The sequence below is a fragment of the Erythrolamprus reginae genome, chromosome 2 (assembly GCF_031021105.1).
Source record: "Erythrolamprus reginae isolate rEryReg1 chromosome 2, rEryReg1.hap1, whole genome shotgun sequence".
Taxonomy (NCBI): Eukaryota; Metazoa; Chordata; class Lepidosauria; order Squamata; family Dipsadidae; genus Erythrolamprus; species Erythrolamprus reginae.
The window spans coordinates 55,959,255-55,976,673 of NC_091951.1; the positions used below are offsets into that span (position 1 = coordinate 55,959,255).

General features: G+C 43.9%; 1 protein-coding gene across 1 annotated transcript in view; it reads left to right on the top strand.

The window, feature by feature from the left end:
• Positions 1 to 1,998: 1,998 nt before the first annotated feature.
• Positions 1,999 to 17,419, top strand: part of SLC25A26 (solute carrier family 25 member 26) — a 173,924-nt gene continuing 158,503 nt past the window's right edge. The window contains exons 1-2 of the mRNA XM_070738180.1: positions 1,999 to 2,130; positions 11,339 to 11,495. Of these exons, the coding sequence (XP_070594281.1) occupies positions 2,098 to 2,130; positions 11,339 to 11,495 (190 nt within the window). The 5' untranslated portion in view covers positions 1,999 to 2,097. The remainder of the gene's footprint in view (positions 2,131 to 11,338; positions 11,496 to 17,419) is intronic.

A 17,419-nucleotide genomic window follows, 5' to 3' on the forward strand; every position in this document is an offset into this window, starting at 1 on the left:
AGGTGCAGAAGCAAAATCGTGCTGGCCCTGCAATCAATGATCTCTTAAGTTGTCACCACTGGTATTCCCTTCTTTATAACACTAGACCAGTGATGGCGAACCTTTTTCCCCTCAGATGTGGGAGTGCGAGTGCCCACACTGGACCAGTGATGGTGAACTTGACCAGTGATGGCGAACCTTTTTTCCCTTGGGTGTGTGAGTGCCCACACCCATAATTAAAATGCCTGGGGAGGGCGAAAACAGCTTCCTCCTACCTCCCGGAGGCCCACTGGAGGCCAGAAACGGCCTGTTTCCCAATTTTTGGTGGACCCAGTAGATACGTGTTTCACCCTCTCCAGGCTCCAAAGGCTTCCTTGGAGCCGGGGGAGGGTAAAAACGCCCTCCCCCATCCCACCAGATGCCCTCCAGAAGCCAAAAACGCCCTTCCAGAGCCTCTGTGTGAGCCAAAAATCAGCTGGTTGGCACACACATGCACATTGGAGCTAAGCTAGGGCAACAGCTCGTGTGCCAGCAGATAAAGCTCCATGTGCCACCTCTGGCACTTGTGCCATAGGTTCACCATCACTGCACTAGACTGAAGTATCTTTTCACAATATTGAATTAGTGAGGTCAGTTCAACCTCACTAACAGGTGAGAAATTTAGAGAGCAAAAGGCAGTGTATAAAGCAGCACATGGATATAGTTGAAAAAAATTATGAAGAAGCATAGAGCAGTGTTTCCCAACCTTGGCAAACTTGAAGATATCTGGACTTCAACTCCCAGAATTCCCCAGCCAGCATTCACTGGCTGGGGAATTCTGGGAGTTGAAGTCCAAATATCTTCAAGTAGCCAATGATATTGGCAATTCTCTCTCCCCCCCCCCTTCTCTCATGCCTTTCATTTTTGTGACTTGTTTTTACTGATTTTCTGACCTCTGCATAACTTCTTACCTGGAACAGAAAAAGTGCTAACAGGTAATTTTAGTTTGTTGACCCTACCACAGCCAGGTATCCACTGTGGCCCGGCTCAGACGAAGAACTGAAAATGCTGTTCCTCTAGAAAATGCATCTCTTCAATATCTATTGTAATCACAACTAATTATGGGCTTCCTCTCACAGATGGTTGTGCAACTAGCCTCTAACAGCTGTTTCCACCCTTTGTGGGTTGGTGGGGGAGGCTTCTGTAGGGCTGGCTATGAATTAACTGAAGATTAACACCTTCAGATTATAGTTACAGCACTCAGCACATATCATTTATCAGCTTCAAGCAAGCAAAACAAATTCCCCTTTGTGTTATAATTAAACGTTGTATCTCACATGTACTATTTCACTGCTGTCAATGTACCTTTGTTTACACAGGGAAAACGTTTGGCTTTTTAACCTTTGGAAAAGTTTATAACGGAGAATAAAAGAAAACGAGCCAATTGGAAGCATCAATGTTATTGAAGGAAAAAAATAATAATTGCTGGCAATTTGAAACACTAAAGGGGAAGCGGGAGAGGTTTACAACTACTATATCTGGGCTGCAAACACCTGCACAATTAATTGCTCAGATTACCAGTATCCCTTTTGTCATTACTTTAGAGCAGTTGTTTTTCAAACTTAACAACTTTTAAGTTGTGTTTGGAGTCTGAAATAAAGACGGGGAAATTGCAGTCCATACATCTTAAAGTTACCGAAAAACACTGATTTAGAGCAGTGGAATTTGCTTATTTTCCTCTGCATTGCCTTACAAATAGCATTTCCCCCGCTTCAAAAACACTTGCAAAACGCGCCTTCTGTTTCCTACAGGCAAAACTGAATATTCATATAATATTTACACATACGAATTTCCACGATTTGAGCAAACGTATTTCCTTACACTCCCCCTCATAGTCGTGCCCCATAATCCACTCCCAACGCAAAACCCATTGCGAAGTGAAGAAAGACAAGCGAAAAATTAAGTACTTGTCGGCAGCGCGCATGCGCCACTGGAGGGGAAAAAAATCTGCCAGCGCTTCGGAGCGGCGACTGCTCACGTGATATTAAGAGAGGCGGTGCAAGCTTCCAATATGGCTGCGCCCAGGGGAAGCAAGGTTGCAAAGTAGTTGCCGCGTCTCGATGGTTTTTTTGAGCACGCATGGATCGTGGGGATTTCTTGGTCTCCCTTGTGGTGAGTGAAGAAGATTTACAGTCCGCACTTGCTAAACTTGGTTATCGGCGGAAGATCCAGTAGGAAAACCTTCTGAAAAGACTTTGTGATCGAGATCTTTTTATTATGAGTTTTAAACTGCATAGCCCTATGCCTGCTCTTTTAAAGTCTTGATTTTTGCATAGATCCCCAATTGATGTGCAGGACATTTTGCTGACATCTTCACAGTTAAAAAGAATTACAAAGCAGAAATGCAAAAGCAAGGTACAGGGGAATGAAGCGAAAATGTGTCAACTCCCCACTGGGAGTCTTTCTTTCTTTTTGCTGCCAGCTGGTGTCACCCGGTTTTTTTGGATCTCAGATCTGGTAGCTTAGTGCAGTGTTTTTCAACCAGTGTGCCGCGAGACATGGTCAGGTGTGCCGCGAAGCTCAGAGAGAGAAAGAAAACAAGAGAGAGAGAGAGAAAGAGAGAAAAAAAGAGAGGGAAAGAAAGAAAACAAGAGAGAGAGAAAGAGAGAGAGAGAGAAAGAAAGAGCAAGAGGGAGAGCAAGCAAGCAAGAGAGAGAAAGAAAACAAGAGAGAGAGAGAGAGAGAGAAAGCAAGAGAGAGAGAAAAAGAAAGAGAGAGAAAAAGAAAGAGAATGAGAGAGAAAGAAAGAGAGAGAGAGAGAGAAAGAGAACAAGAGAGAAAGAAAGCAAGAGACGAGAGAGAGAGAGAAAGAAAGAAAGAGAGAGGGAGGGAGGGAAGGTGGGAGAGAGAAAGACATAGAGGGAGGTAGGGAGGGAGAGAGAAAGAAAGCAAATAAGAGGAAAGAAGGAAGAGAGAAAGAAAGAGGGATGGAGAGATAGAGAGAAAAAAAAGAGAAAGGGAGAGAAAGAGGGAGGGCGAGAGAAATGGAGAGAAAGGGAGGAAGAGAGAGAGAGACAGAGGAATTTTTTGTCCAAACTTTTTTAGCCGCGCCCACCCCTCAATGTGCCCCATGGTTTTGTAAATGTAAAAAATGTGCCGCGGCTCAAAAAAGGTTGAAAATCACTGGCTTAGTGAAAAGAAGGGCTTAAAACATGCAAATTCTATACATGCTGCGAGGGAAACACATTGCAGTATTTTGAATTACTGGATTTGGAGAGAATTGAGTTTTCTTTTGACACTGAGCTTTTTGACATTGAACAAGTTTCCTAATTATGCTGCTGCTAGCTATCATCTTGCACCAATACCGGTTTAGAAAAATCATTCTTACAGCATATCAAATACGATAGTCTCAGCAGATGGCATCACTGTCTGGGGTCAAAGGCTAAATACTGTGAATCCTGATTAGTATTTGGATAAGACATCACCAAGTTATTTTTAAGGATTTGGGATTGCTAAAAAAAGAATGTTGGAAAACCCCCCCACGATGGCATGACTTTATTATTGTAAAGAAAACTTTTATGAATGTACCTTTGTAATCTCCTGAAGTTAAGTATGATTTAGAAGACTTCTTTGTTGTAAGCAGATTACAAATACGTGCACTTTAGGCCATGTTTAAAGTGCATGTTTAAAAAACATTTATTCATAATAATAATTTACTTCCCTTCCAATGAATTGTATGTGAAGTTCTAATGAGAATTGTAATTAATTGAATATACCCACTATTCAGCCTTCTGCAAATTATTGTGTTTAGAAGGTGCTGAATATTTAATGGGGTTTATCCACTTAGAGCAGGGGAGTCAAACTCAAGGCCCCAGGGCCAGAACTGACCCACGGAGTGCTTAGATCTGGCTCACGGTGCTATTTGGAAAGCAAAGGACCAGGCTGTGTGCCTCTGCAGGCTAAAATGTAGCTTATGAGGGCTGCCTGCGGCTCTCCCAAGCTCCATTTTCACTGGCAGGGAGTTGCAGGAGGCCGTCCTAGTGAAAACAGAGGTCAGGAGCCCGTTTTCACTGGCAGAGTGCTTGGGCCATCACAGGCGCCCTCAAATCAAGTTTGACATCCCTGACTTAGAGGCTTGTGGTATGGTATTACTTGCATATTATTTAAAAATAAATCCATCTGAATTCACTGTGGTATGACAGGCATATTGGAAAGAAAATATGTGTAAGATCATGCAGTAGGTAGAATCTCAGTCTTATAAAAATAATAGCCACAGTTATTACAATAATGAACCTCAAGTGCCATCATTGTGCTTTCTAATCTTTAAGGATCATTGATATGGTTGACCTTTGGGTTCAAAGATGATATATTGTGCAGTTCATATGTGGACACTGGGGTAGCTTTACTACAAGGCTACCCCAGTGTCCACACATGAACTGTACAACAGTGTATCATCTTTGAACCCAAAGTTGGAAAACATTAAATATTGGGTTACAGACAGATCATAATGAAGAATCTATGAAGTTAAGAGTTGACAGTCATTTGATGACACATAATCAAAAACGGAAAACAAAAGTCGAGTATATAAAGTTATAAAAAGAAAAAAATCCAAATATACATGATACATATTTGTACATCTACAAGTATCAATAAACTGGAGCCATGATTCATAACTGTTGTTCATAGTTGATCAGTTTTAATCAATACTGCAAACCATTGAATAACTATGGAGCTGTATGTCTGTATTTCCAATGTTGAAATGTAAGTCTTATGATAACTTTCATTTTAGATAAAGAAGTATTTTTTTGTGGTAGCATGTCTAACATAGAAACATAGAAGATTGATGGCAGAAAAAGACCTCATGATCCATCTAGTCTCCCCTTGTACTATTTCCTGTATTTTATCTTAGGATGGATATACAGTATGTTTATCCCAGGCATGTTTAAATTCAGTTACTGTGGATTTACCAACCACGTCTGCTGGAAGTTTGTTCCAAGCATCTACTACTCTTTAGTAAAATAATATTTTCTCACGTTGCTTCTGATCTTTCCCCCAACTAACCTCAGATTGTGCCCCCTTGTTCTTGAGTTCACTTTCCTATTAAAAACACTTCTCTCATGAACTTTATTTAACCCTTTAACGTATTTAAGTGTTTCGATCATGTCCCCCCTTTGCCTTCTGTCCTCCAGACTATATAGATTGAGTTCATGAAGTCTTTCCTGATAAGTGTTATGCTTAAGACCTTCCACCATTTTTTTAGCCCGTCTTTGGACCCGTTCAATGTTATGTCTAGCATGTCTTGACAATTTATTTATTTGATTGATTGGTTGATCGATTTCTATAGCCACCCAATTCAACAAAGTGACTCTGAGTAGCTGATTTATCCATCCTGGCAATTGTTAACAGAGTTATATACCATGTTTCATTTTGCACCATTTTTTCCTTAAGACTGTAGCTTAGTATAAATGTTATTGACTTCTTCCATTGATCTTTGACTATTGTTCGTTGACATTTTGCATGCATTTAATCATATAGTTTATTATTTGCTCTTGTTTAATTAGCAATTTGTGATTATGTTTCTTAACTGATTTTAATTCTTTGTAGGTAGTTTAAATTCTGTCATCTTTTTCAGAGTCCCTCCTTTTGTAAGATTGCTTTTGATTTTCCTGGTTATTTACAGATTAACCATGGTAAATTTATTCCTTCATTAAAAAGAATCTGCTTCCTCAGTTTTCCTGTAATCAATATATTGTTCAAAAGAATATGAACATATTAAACATTTCCCGTGGCAAGTAATCGGGTTGTCCAAAAATCATGAAATGGCATTAAAAAATTCTGTGCAAAACTTTCTGTTTCTCTCTTTTAGAACTATAAAAGTAGTTCCAGAATGGGTGTCAATGATCCTTGGCTGTCTCAAAAAATCATTATCGTTTTCCACAGTTAAAATAGACATCTAGGTATTTGTACTCTCTGGCAGATGCTCCACATTAGCTACTTCATGAATTTAAATTACGTATAAGATACAAAAGTTTCAAATCCAAAGAACCAATTAGTAACTTTTGATTCATGCTTTTGCCAGATGGCTAGATTAAAACCAGATCAATTTTCTTTTTCTTCTCTTAATCACTTGCTACAGATAAGAATTCTGATGGAGAAAGAGCTAAAGGGATAGGGAGTAGTGAAATCAATGCATGCAAAATAGCCAAGCAGATTAAAAGAGTAATTAAGTTATTGATTAAAATTTTAACTGAAGCTAGTGAGCACATTTTGAATGAGATATCATGTCTGAAGATGACCATCTTTGACTTCTGCTGTGAAAGAACCCAACAACACAAGGCAAACTAATTCTATGGGAAATAAAATTAATGACAGTTACTTGTTGCTTTTTCATTTTTCTTTGATAAATCTATTGCTCCTTCCTGTCAGAATTTCCTGTCTTGTTGGCTGGGACGTTAGACTATTTTGAGGTGTCATCAGGTTGTTGATGATACCCATCTCAGGACAAATAGAGGATATAATAGAAGTGTTGACCCAGTCCCCTGCAAGGACTGGATGGGATGGGAAAGAACTGAGTAAGTAGAAACTATTTGGCCTTTGCCTGCTCCAGTTACAACTGTACATGGGAAACAATTCTCCACTAGATTTGTGACTTGGGAGTCCTCTAGCAATGTTTCCCAACCTTGGCAACTTGAAGATATCTGGACTTCAACTCCCAGAATTCCCCAGCCAGCAAATGCTGGCTGGGGAATTCTGGGAGTTGAAGTCCAAATATCTTCAAGTTGCCAAGGTTGGGAAACACTGCTCTAGACTTACTGCTACTGGTAGATAGGCAAATGCTTGTGGATGTTTTGCCCAATTTGGGCTATTAAATAGCAATTGCTAAGATTGACTTCTGCAGTGTCGTATGCTTGAGGTTTCCTTTGAAGACTGCTCAGAAGCCGAGTCAATATAGAAAGCAATGGTGATGGCACATAAAAGTTATAGCATCTATTTTGGGGGCCCTGCATTAGATTCCTGTAGCCTTCAGAGCATAATTCAGAATGCTTATCTTAATTTATAAAATTATTTCATCGCCCTAAACATATGTAGAACTGCTTCTTTCAGAACTGATCGATCGACTTACGTTTGTCCCCAGAGTTTCTCCACCATTAGAAACTTGGGAAGGAATATCAGATTTAATGTTTTTTCCATTTATGCTTGGTTATTACTGCATTGAGGAAGGAATTCAAATTGTGCTCTTCTGCAAAATTTTTAAATAAATGGCACTTCTAAAGTTGGTGTGGTTGCTTACTATGGATCTTGAGACCTGTTTTGTGATTTTGTTGCAGATTGCCTTAAGGATTTTATTTTTTGTTTTCCAAGTGATGAATCTTTTTTTAAAAAATATTAAAGATTTTCACGTAAGTAAAAGACAAACATGAAATAATATAAAGTTAACAACAAAAGAAAGGTAAAAGAAGTAAAAAAGACAACGTACAATTTTACTTCTGCCATTTCTATTTAACTTTGCTTTACAGTTGAGGCACACAAACAACAATTATCTGACTGTAAGACACTGCAATGGTTATATGCAGTAATGGGTTGCAGCTGGTATGGCTGGGATCAGGGCTACGGTAACCAAAATGGAAATGCACATGCATCATTGCGCATGGATCTCTCTGCACCCGCGTGAGATTTGGCTTCTGTGCATGCGCAGCAAGCAAAATCTCATATGAGATTTCAGCTTGAGGTTTGACTACTGCAATGTTCCCTACATGGGGCTACTTTTGAAGAGTGTTCAGAAACTTCAGATCATCCAAACTGCAGCTGCGCGAGCAGTTTTGGGCCTCCCAAGATATGCCCATATCTCGTCATCACTCCGTGGACTGCATTGGCTGCCGATCTGTTTCCGGACACAATTCAAAGTGTTGGTTATGACCTATAATGCCTTACATAGTATAGGACCAGACTATCTCCGAGACCGTTTTCTGCTGCACGAATCCCAGCGGCCGGTGAGGTCCCATAGAGTTGGTCTCCTTAGGGTTCCATCGACCAAACAATGTCGGCTGGTGGGACCTAGGGGAAGAGCCTTCTCTGGGGGGGGGGGGGGGGCGGCGCCCTCTGGAATCAGCATCCCCTGGAGATTCGCACTGCCCCCACTCTCCTTGCCTTTCGAAAGAGCTTAAAAACTCATCTTTGTCGCCAGGCCTGGGGTTCCTTAGATCTTCCCCCTGACCAACGAATGCTTTAAGTATGATTTATTGAATGAATGTTGATGAAAGTTTTTAAAGTTAGAATTTTTAAAGATTATTTTTATGTATATTAATTGGATTAATTGTACTATTGTGTCTTTGTATAAGCTGTGAGCCACCCCGAGTCCTCGGAAGGGGGCGGTATACAAATCCAATTAAATAAATAAAATAAATTTTTAGTGGTTTTTGTATCTCTGTATGCATGAGATAAAAGCAAATCACCGAAAATAGGCAAAACCTGTCACACGCGAGTGTCCTCACCTGAGATTTCACTTCTGCGCATGCACAGAAGCCAAATCTCATGCTGCTGGGCATGTGGGCGCCCACTGGGCGCGCCCGCACTCGCAACGCACCTGATGAGCATACCGGTAGTGGCCAGTAAGTGGAACCCCTGCCTGGTTGTACGTATATGCCAGTTGTGAGGCACCCAATGGGAACCATATGAATGCAAATTGTTGCCGAAGTTGTAAATGTGACAGCTGGTTGCAATATTTTTTAACATTATTGTAATTTAGAATGATCACTAAATGAGGCAGCTAATAAGTGAGGACTACTTGTACTACAGTGAATTCTTGTTCAAACTCAGCAGCTGAAGTTAACATTTGGGGATGTGTTATTGTACGGTTCATGTTGAATGAGTTGTTTATAGTAAATGGACAGATTTGTACTATGCTTTAGGGCGCATGGTAATTAAGTCAGTTTTCAGACTTAAGACTAAAGGTAGTTTTCTAAAACAGAACTGGACTTGCTGGGCCTTAGCACTCTGCAAATGACTGCGAAGACTATAAATAGAATAGAATAGAATCTTTATTGGCCAAGTATGATTGGACACACAAGGAATTTGTCTTGGTACGTATGCTCTCAGTGTACATAAAAGAAAAGATTCATTTGTCAAGAATCATGAGTTACAACACTTAATGATTGTCATAAGGTTCAAATAAGCAATGAAGGAGTAATCAATATTAATAAAAATCTTAAGGATACAAGCAATAAGTTACAGTCATACTGTCATAAGTGGGAGGAAATGGGTGATAAGAATGATGGGAAAAAACTAGTAGTAGTAGTAGTGCAGACTTAGTAAATAGTTGACAGTGTTGAGGGAATTATTTGTTTAGCAGAATGATGGCACTCGGGGAAAAAACTCCTTGTGTCTAGTTGTCTTGGTGTGCAGTGCTCTGTAGCGACTTTCTGAGGGTAGGAGTTGAAACAGTTTATATCCAGGATGCGAGGGAAGAGTAAATATATTCACAGACTTCTTTTTGACTCGTGCAGTATACAGGTCCGCAATGGAAGGCAGGTTGGCAGCAATTGTCTTTTCTGTAGCTCTGATTATCCTCTGAAGTCTGTCTTCAAAATCTGTCCATTCCCCACTTTCCCTTTGATTAAAAGTGAAATGTTTGTAAAGTTACTCTGTGGTAAGATAGGTGGCCAATAAATTTTATTTAAAAAATAAAACTAAGAAAGTCCAGTTGCCTTTTGGAAAAGCACTGTTGGGACCATAAATTGGATGATTGCGAATCTCCAGGGATTTAAGATTATTTGTTGCTTCAAAAAGGTGAAAAATCTTGCAAATTACACACAGCAGTTATAAAATATGACTTCTGCACCACAAAAGTATTTAAACCAGTGGTTCTCAACCTGGGGTCAGGACCCCTTTGGGGGTTGAACGACCATTTCACAGGGGTCGCCTAAGACCATGGGAAAAGACAAATTCCCCATGGTATTAGGAACCAAAGCTTCTATTCTGGCGCCTTGGAACATATTTTTACAATCTGACCAATTAGGCATTTACAGTGGGGGTGTCACTCTGACTTTCCTGCCAATCGGCTTAAAGCTCTTTTGGGATAATTGGCTTATGGTTGGGGGTCACCACAACATGAGGAACTGTATTGAGGGGTTGCAGCATTAGAAAAGTTTAGAACCACTGATTTAAACCCCGAGTCCTTAATTTGATGCTTTCCACCAACCCACTTTATGGAAGTTACACTTTTTGTCCTTTAATTTCTCCCCTGTCTCAAGTGAGACAGAAGCCGTCAGTAGAGACTTTATAATTTAGGCTTAGCACAATTTTGTCAGTGGATAAATGTTAGCTATCTGATCGTGTCTTGTGGTTGTTAGCGCTGCATATTTATATTTCAGAACTGTTTCTTGTGCTAATGGCACATCATGTTGACATTATGTTTGCATATTGTAATGAGCTTTCCTGGATTTTACCATCAATATTGGAATAGCCGATTTGATTCTGTCATTTCATCCAACCTAGAGAAGAGCAATTAAGTCCAAATGCAGTAATGATAAAATGTCGAGTTAATTATTTTCCTTCCCAAATGGCACTATTTAAATCTATAACTTTCATTTATTTATTCAGTATAGATACTTACTCCAGGGAGTGTCATTTCCACATGTTCTGTTATATCATATTGGAAAGTATTTTTAATTTGCTTGTATGTTTTATTATTTTTACTGTACACCCCTTTTTAGATATAGATTAGAGTGGGAGAGTGATAATTCTGGATATCTACAAGTTACCATATTTTAGAGTATAAGACGCACCTTAGTTTTTGGGGAGGAAAATAGGGAAAAAACTATCAGGTATTCATCTGGCTAGTGTCCTTAGTCTAGTCAGCTTCAGCATATTGTATTATCCCCTGGTTAGAGTTTTAAAAAAATTCTTCAGAGAGAGTAACATTGAAAAATCCTGTAAGCCGAACGTGCTGAGAAGACCGTTAGTACCTCATTAGGCTTGGGGAAAAAAGCTTAAAAAAAAAAATTAATTAAAAGCTACATTCAGAGTATAAGATGCACCCAAACTTTCAGCCTCTTTTAGGGAGGAAAAAGATGCATCTTATACTCCAAAAATATGGTAAATGTATGAATTAAATGTTCATTCTCCAGCATCAATAAAAAATTAAGAAGAGGCATTCTTCTTAATTTTTGTTTTGCTTGAAAAGTTGCCTGTTTGATTCCTAGTCAGAAATTGACGACGTGGAATTACTTAGTGGGCCAGAACAGAGTAGGAACTGGGCCGCCTGTTATCAAAGGCTGATTTTCAAAGAAATAATTATTAATATGTGTTCTTCACTTCTGACAAATTACTGTTTTTTTTGTTAATAATTCTTTTCCATCTTTGTTTCTTTATTTTTTTGAAGGCTGGTGGGCTGGCAGGTGTGTGTGTGGACCTGACATTATTTCCTTTGGATACAGTCAAAACTAGACTGCAGAGTCCCCAAGGATTTAAAAAGGCCGGTGGTTTCCATGGCATTTATGCTGGCGTTCCATCGGCTGCCGTAGGATCTTTTCCAAATGGTAAGGCATTCTGTGCAACTGTCTTTCCCAATTTTATTCCAAGCTGGTCTCCCTCTAACTTGCTCAACAGTAGTAACTGTCAGAGGGATCTTGGAGTCCTAGTGGACAACCATTTAAATATGAGCCAGAAATGTGTAGCAGCTGCCAAAAAAACCAACACAGTTCTAGGCTGCATTAACAGAGGGATAGAATCAAGATCATCAGAAGTTTTAATACAACTTTATAATGCCTTGTTAAGGCCACTCTTGGAATAATGCATTCAGTTTTGGTTGCCAGGATGAAAAAAGGATGTTGAGACTCTAGAAAAAGTGCAGAGAAGAGCAATAAAGATGATTAGGGGACTGGAGGCTAAAACATATGAAGAACAGTTGCAGGAACTGGGTATGTCTAGTTTAATGAAAAGAAGGACCAGAGGAGACATGAAAGCAGTGTTCCGATATCTCAAGGGTTGCCACAAAGAAGAAGGAGTCAACCTATTCTCCAAAGCACCTGAGGGTAGAACAAGAAGCAATGGGTGGAAACTAAACAAGGAGAGAAGTAACTTAGAACTAAGGAGAAATTTCCTGACAGTCAGAACAATTAACCAGTGGAACAGCTTGCCTCCAGAAGTTGTGAATGCTCCAATACTGAAAGTTTTTAAGAAGATGTTGGATAACCATCTGTCTGAAGAAGTGTAGGGTTTCCTGTCTAAGCAAGGGGTTGGACTAGAAGACCTCCAAGGTCCCTTCCAACTCTATTGTTATTATTATAATCAATGCTTTTCAATTATTTTATGTTATGTGGTCCATCCCCCCTGGAAGAAGTAATTATTATTATTATTATTATTATTATTATTATTATCATTATTATTATTTATTAGATTTGTATGTGTGGGGCACACATTTCACGTGCCCCCAACTCTCTGATCTGGGCCCCAATGGAAATTTAGTGTTAATATTTATTATTTTACTTATTATAACCTGCAAGCAAACTATTGTCTGGAGAAGGCTGCTCTACCCACTTACTTGAAAGTAAGTAGCACTGAACTCAGTGGAGCCTGTTCTCGGTTAGAGGATGCTCTTCCCTGTCCAGCAGCAAGTTCGCCATGCCGTTCGTGAGTACCGTGAAGCCCACCAAGAAGAAGAACCCACGCAGCTACCCCACCCTGCCTGGCTGCCTTCTCTTCTGGGCTCGGAGCCCCATGCAACTGGGGAAATAATTCCATGTCCAGAAGAATCGATTGAAAGGGAGCATACAAAATCCCCATGGTCACATGTCCCCACCCCCCGCATTGCTCTGCGTTCCTCCACAAGGGCGCGCCCCACTATTTGAGAAGCACTGCTCAAACTGACCAAAAGTGCTTTTCCAAAAGGCTTGTTTGGTTTTTTTCTCCCTTGAAAACATTTTCATTCAAGAAGTTTCTTGAGTTCCAACTGAATGGTGGGGAATGGAAGGGTTCCAGATAGGAAGAAGAGTGTTTCTCATATGGGAGCCTCTTCCCCTAATGAAAAAAACAACAACAACCAACCAGGAGAACCCGAGTTCTAGTTCCAACTTAGTCATGAAAAACTGTCTTGGATGACTTTGAGTCTGTCACTGTCTCTAAGCCAATGACAGATTTGTTGTTGGGAACCTAGGAGAAGGAAGAAGTATTATGTATTTTTGCTGTCCTGAATTATTTATAATGGCAGAATAAAGGTACCTCAAACTCTGATATTGGCAGCAACTACACAAACAAACAAACAAACAAACGTCAAATCAATAATAATAACATAACTCCTGATACATGGGGTGGACAAAAAAATGAAAATACCTTGAAAATCCAGATTTGGAATCCAGATTTGTGAAGCTCCCTTCAAACAGTTTTTGTGGAAACTGGGCTCTGTACGTGTCTATTGAGCTCTGCAGTGATTTTACGAGCTGTTGCCTTGCGATCTGCTCTAACAATTCACTTTAGAGTCCGACGATCTCTCTCAGACAACTTCGACTTTCGAACAGACCTGTGCTTGGCTGAGGACGTTTTCCCTTCTCTTTCAAAAGCAGTCATTGCTTTTGAGACATTACTTCTTGAAACGCCAAACATTGGGGCACTTTCTGTTACACTAGCGCCTGCCATTCGAGCACCAACAATTTGGCCTCTTTGAAAGCCTGAGAGGTCTGCCATTTCTAGATTATAACCAATTTCCTTATATTACTGTTAAAAAAAGCTAGTTTAGAAAAACATATCAAGTAACAGAATTAAAAAACAAACAAACATTAAAATATGTCAAGTTTTGATTGATTTGAACATGTTCAAATATGATGCCAAAAAGTCAAGTGTTTCCATTTCTTTGTCCATTCCCGGTAGAATTGCCACATTTTTTGAGAAGAAATATTTTGCACAGGTGGGTGTCTGTTTTGGACAATGAAAGGGTCTTGCGTTGTTTTATATAGATGCTTTAAGTTCCTTAAGCTTAATTTTGCTTTTTTAATTTCGATGAGTACAACGGTGTTATCATTGTTTTTAAGCTTTTTCTTCTTCCGATGGTGGATGCTAACATAGGTTTATAGAATCATCCTCAGGCGTCTTTTAAACTTACTAAGCTCTTCCTAACTTATTAATTTTTCTGTTACTTTTAAAAAATCGTCTCTCTCCTTATCATCTTTTGGAGAAGATAAGCATCTTTTGATTAGCCACAGAGGGCAACAGCAGTAGCCCTGAAACAGATTTAGCAACTGCGCCTTTTGACACGTCTACTATTTTTCTGTTACACCATTTGTATTTTAAATTCTGAACTTTGTCCTATTTTTATGGATGCAATAAAAATCTACTTGAAGACCTGCAGAGTTTACAGAAAGCTACCTTTTTTAATAGCAGAGGAAACAGATGTTTTGGTTTTTAGTTTTTGCCAGTATGAAATACTGCTGCCAATTCATAATGCAGTTTTTCATTTTGTACTGCTTCTTTAAAGCACTTACACTGCTGGTGAGTTTTAGAAGAAAAATAAAAAAGATATTTAGAATAACCCCTGACTTAATTGGATTGAATGACAAAATTGCTTATACAGTAATACCTCATGATACGAACTTAATTGGTGCAAGGAGGAGGTTCGTAAGACGAAAGGTTCGTAAGACGAAACATTGTTTCCCATAGGAAACAATGTAAAGTCTATTAATCCGTGCAACAACAAAAAAAAACCCCCAAAAAACCGCTGCCGCCCGGCTGTCACCTTTTAAAACAGCTGGGGAGGTGGGGGGGCAGCAGCTGCCACAGCCGCCGGCTTCCCCGCCGCTCGCCCGCCCAGGATGCTGACCTGCTGCCTCGCGGGGAAGCCGGGCAAGAGCGATCTTCTGCCCGCCATGGGCGAGCGGCGGGGAGTCGCCCATGGCCGGCAGAAGATCGCTCTTGCCCGGCTTCACCGCGAGGCATCAGGTCAGCAAGAGCGATCTTCTGCCGGCCATTGGCGACTCCCCGCCGCTCGCCCATGGCCGGCAGAAGATCGCTCTTGCCCGGCTTCCCCGCGAGGTTTCCCCCCCCCGCCGCCCGCTGGCTGCGAGCGCTCTGCCAGGCGGCCAAGAAGCATTCAGGGCGAAGTCACTTCGCCCTGAATGCTTCTTGGCCGCCTGGCAGAGCGCTCGCAGCCTGCTCAGCCTTGCCTCGGCCTTTGTGCGCGGCTTGTCCCGACAGGCCCCCACCCCAGCACTTTGAATCCCGCCGCTTCTGATGAAGACGGGCGGCGCGGAAGCCAGGGGCTGTGGCAGCTCGCCCCGCCCACCGCCCGTATCCAGCAGAAGCGGCAGGATTCAAAGTGCTGGGATGGGGGTGTCCCGACAGTCCCCATCCCAGCACTTTGAATCCAGCAGCTTCTGATGAAGACGGGCGGCACGGAAGCCAGGGGCTGTGGCAGCTCGCCCCGCCCACCGCCCGTATCCAGCAGAAGCGGCAGGATTCAAAGTGCTGGGATGGGGGTTTCCCGACAGTCCCCATCCCAGCACTTTGAATCCAGCAGCTTCTGATGAAGACGGGCGGCGCGGAAGCCAGGGGCTGTGGCAGCTCGCCCCGCCCACCGCCCGTCTTCATCAGAAGCTGCTGGATTCAAAGTGCTGGGATGGGGACTGTCGTGACACCCCCATCCCAGCACTTTGAATCCCGCCGGCCAAGAGCACTCGGGCAGAAGCTTCCCCCTCATCGCCTGTGTCTGGCAGAAGCTTCTGCCCGAGTCCTCTTGGCTGGCGGGATTCAAAGTGCTGGGGTAGGAGGTGTCCCGACAGCCCCCCCCCACCCCAGTGCTTCGCCTCCCGCTGGGCAAGAGCGCTCGGGTGGCAGCCCCCGCTCCCCCGGCACAAAGCTAACCCCGCCCCCTGGGCAGCCAGAAGGCTCCTTTGGGAAGGCGGCCACAGGGGTAGGAGGTGGAGAGGCAGGATAACTTTGCGCCGCTTCGGAGCCCGTTTCTTTCCTGCTGCCACTATCTCCTTGAAGGTTTTCCCAACGATGCGCTGCGCTGGGCTCCGAAGTGGTGCAAAGTTCTCCCTGCCTCCTCTGCGGTTGGGAGGCTCCTTGGGGAAGGTGGCTAGGCTTAGCAGATCAAGCCGCGCCTCCTGGATCAAGCCGCACCTCCCGGGCCTTCCGTCACTGAGCCTCGCCGGCCCGGAAAATCGCAACCCGTGTTGCCTGCGGCGTCGAGGGAAACCGAGCCAGGAGCCGCGGTGATGCTGCTCTCGGCTTGGCCTCCCTCGCCGCCGCAGGCAAAACGGGCTGCGATTTTCCAGGCCGGCCAGGCTCAGTGACGGAAGGCCCGGGAGGCGCGGCTTGATCCACTGAGTGGATCAAGCCGCGCCTCCCATCACTGAGCCTCGCCGCCCCGGAAAATCGCAGCCCGTGTTGCCTGCGGCATCGAGGGAAACCGAGCCAGGAGCTGCGGTGATGCTGCTCTCGGCTTGGCCTCCCTCCCCGCCGCAGGCAACATGGGCTGCGATTTTCCGGGCTGCTCAGCAGATCAAGCCGCGCCTTCCGGATCAAGCCGCGCCTCCTGTCACAGCCTCGCCGGCCCGGAAAATCGCAGCCTGTGTTGCCTGCGGCTGCGAGGGAAACCGAGCCAGGAGCCGCAGTGATGCTGCTCTCGGCTTGGCCTCCCCGCCGCAGGCAACACGGGCTGCGATTTTCCGGGCCGCTCAGCGGATCAAGCCGCGCCTCCCGTCACAGCCTCGCCGGCCCGGAAAATCGGAGCCCGTGTTGCCTGCGGCTGCGAGGGAAACCGAGCCAGGAGCCGCGGTGATGCTGCTCTCGGCTTGGCCTCCCTCCCCGCCGCAGGCAACACGGGCTGTGATTTTCCGGGCCGCTCAGCGGATCAAGCCGCGCCTCCTGTCACAGCCTCGCCGGCCCGGAAAATCGCAGCCCGTGTTGCCTGCGGCTGCGAGGGAAATCGAGCCAGGAGCCGCAGTGATGCTGCTCTCGGCTTGGCCTCCCTCCCCGCCGCAGGCAACACGGGCTGCGATTTTCCGGGCCGCTCAGCGGATCAAGCCGCGCCTCCCTGATCAAGCCGCGCCTCCTGTCACAGCCTCGCCGGCCCGGAAAATCACAGCCCGTGTTGCCTGCGGCTGCGGGGAAAACCGAGCCAGGAGCCGCGGTGATGCTGCTCTCGGTTTGGCCTCACTCGCCGCCGCAGGCAACACGAGCTGCAATTTTCCGGGCCGCTGAGTGGATCAAGCCGCGCCTCCCATCACTGAGCCTCGCCGGCTCAGTGACGGAAAGCCCAGGAGGCACGGCTTGATCCACTGAGCCTGGCCGGCCCGAAAGTTCGCAACGCACGTTGCCTGCGGCGGCGAGGGAAGCCAAGCAGTCGGACGCACCCTCGCCGCCGCGCCCAGCCGCTGCCCGCCCCGTCCTAGCCTGAGCCGGGCCCGTTCGGTCACGCCTCGCCCGCCGCCCGCCCGATCCTGCGCCTCCTGCTTCCCCCCCCAAGCCA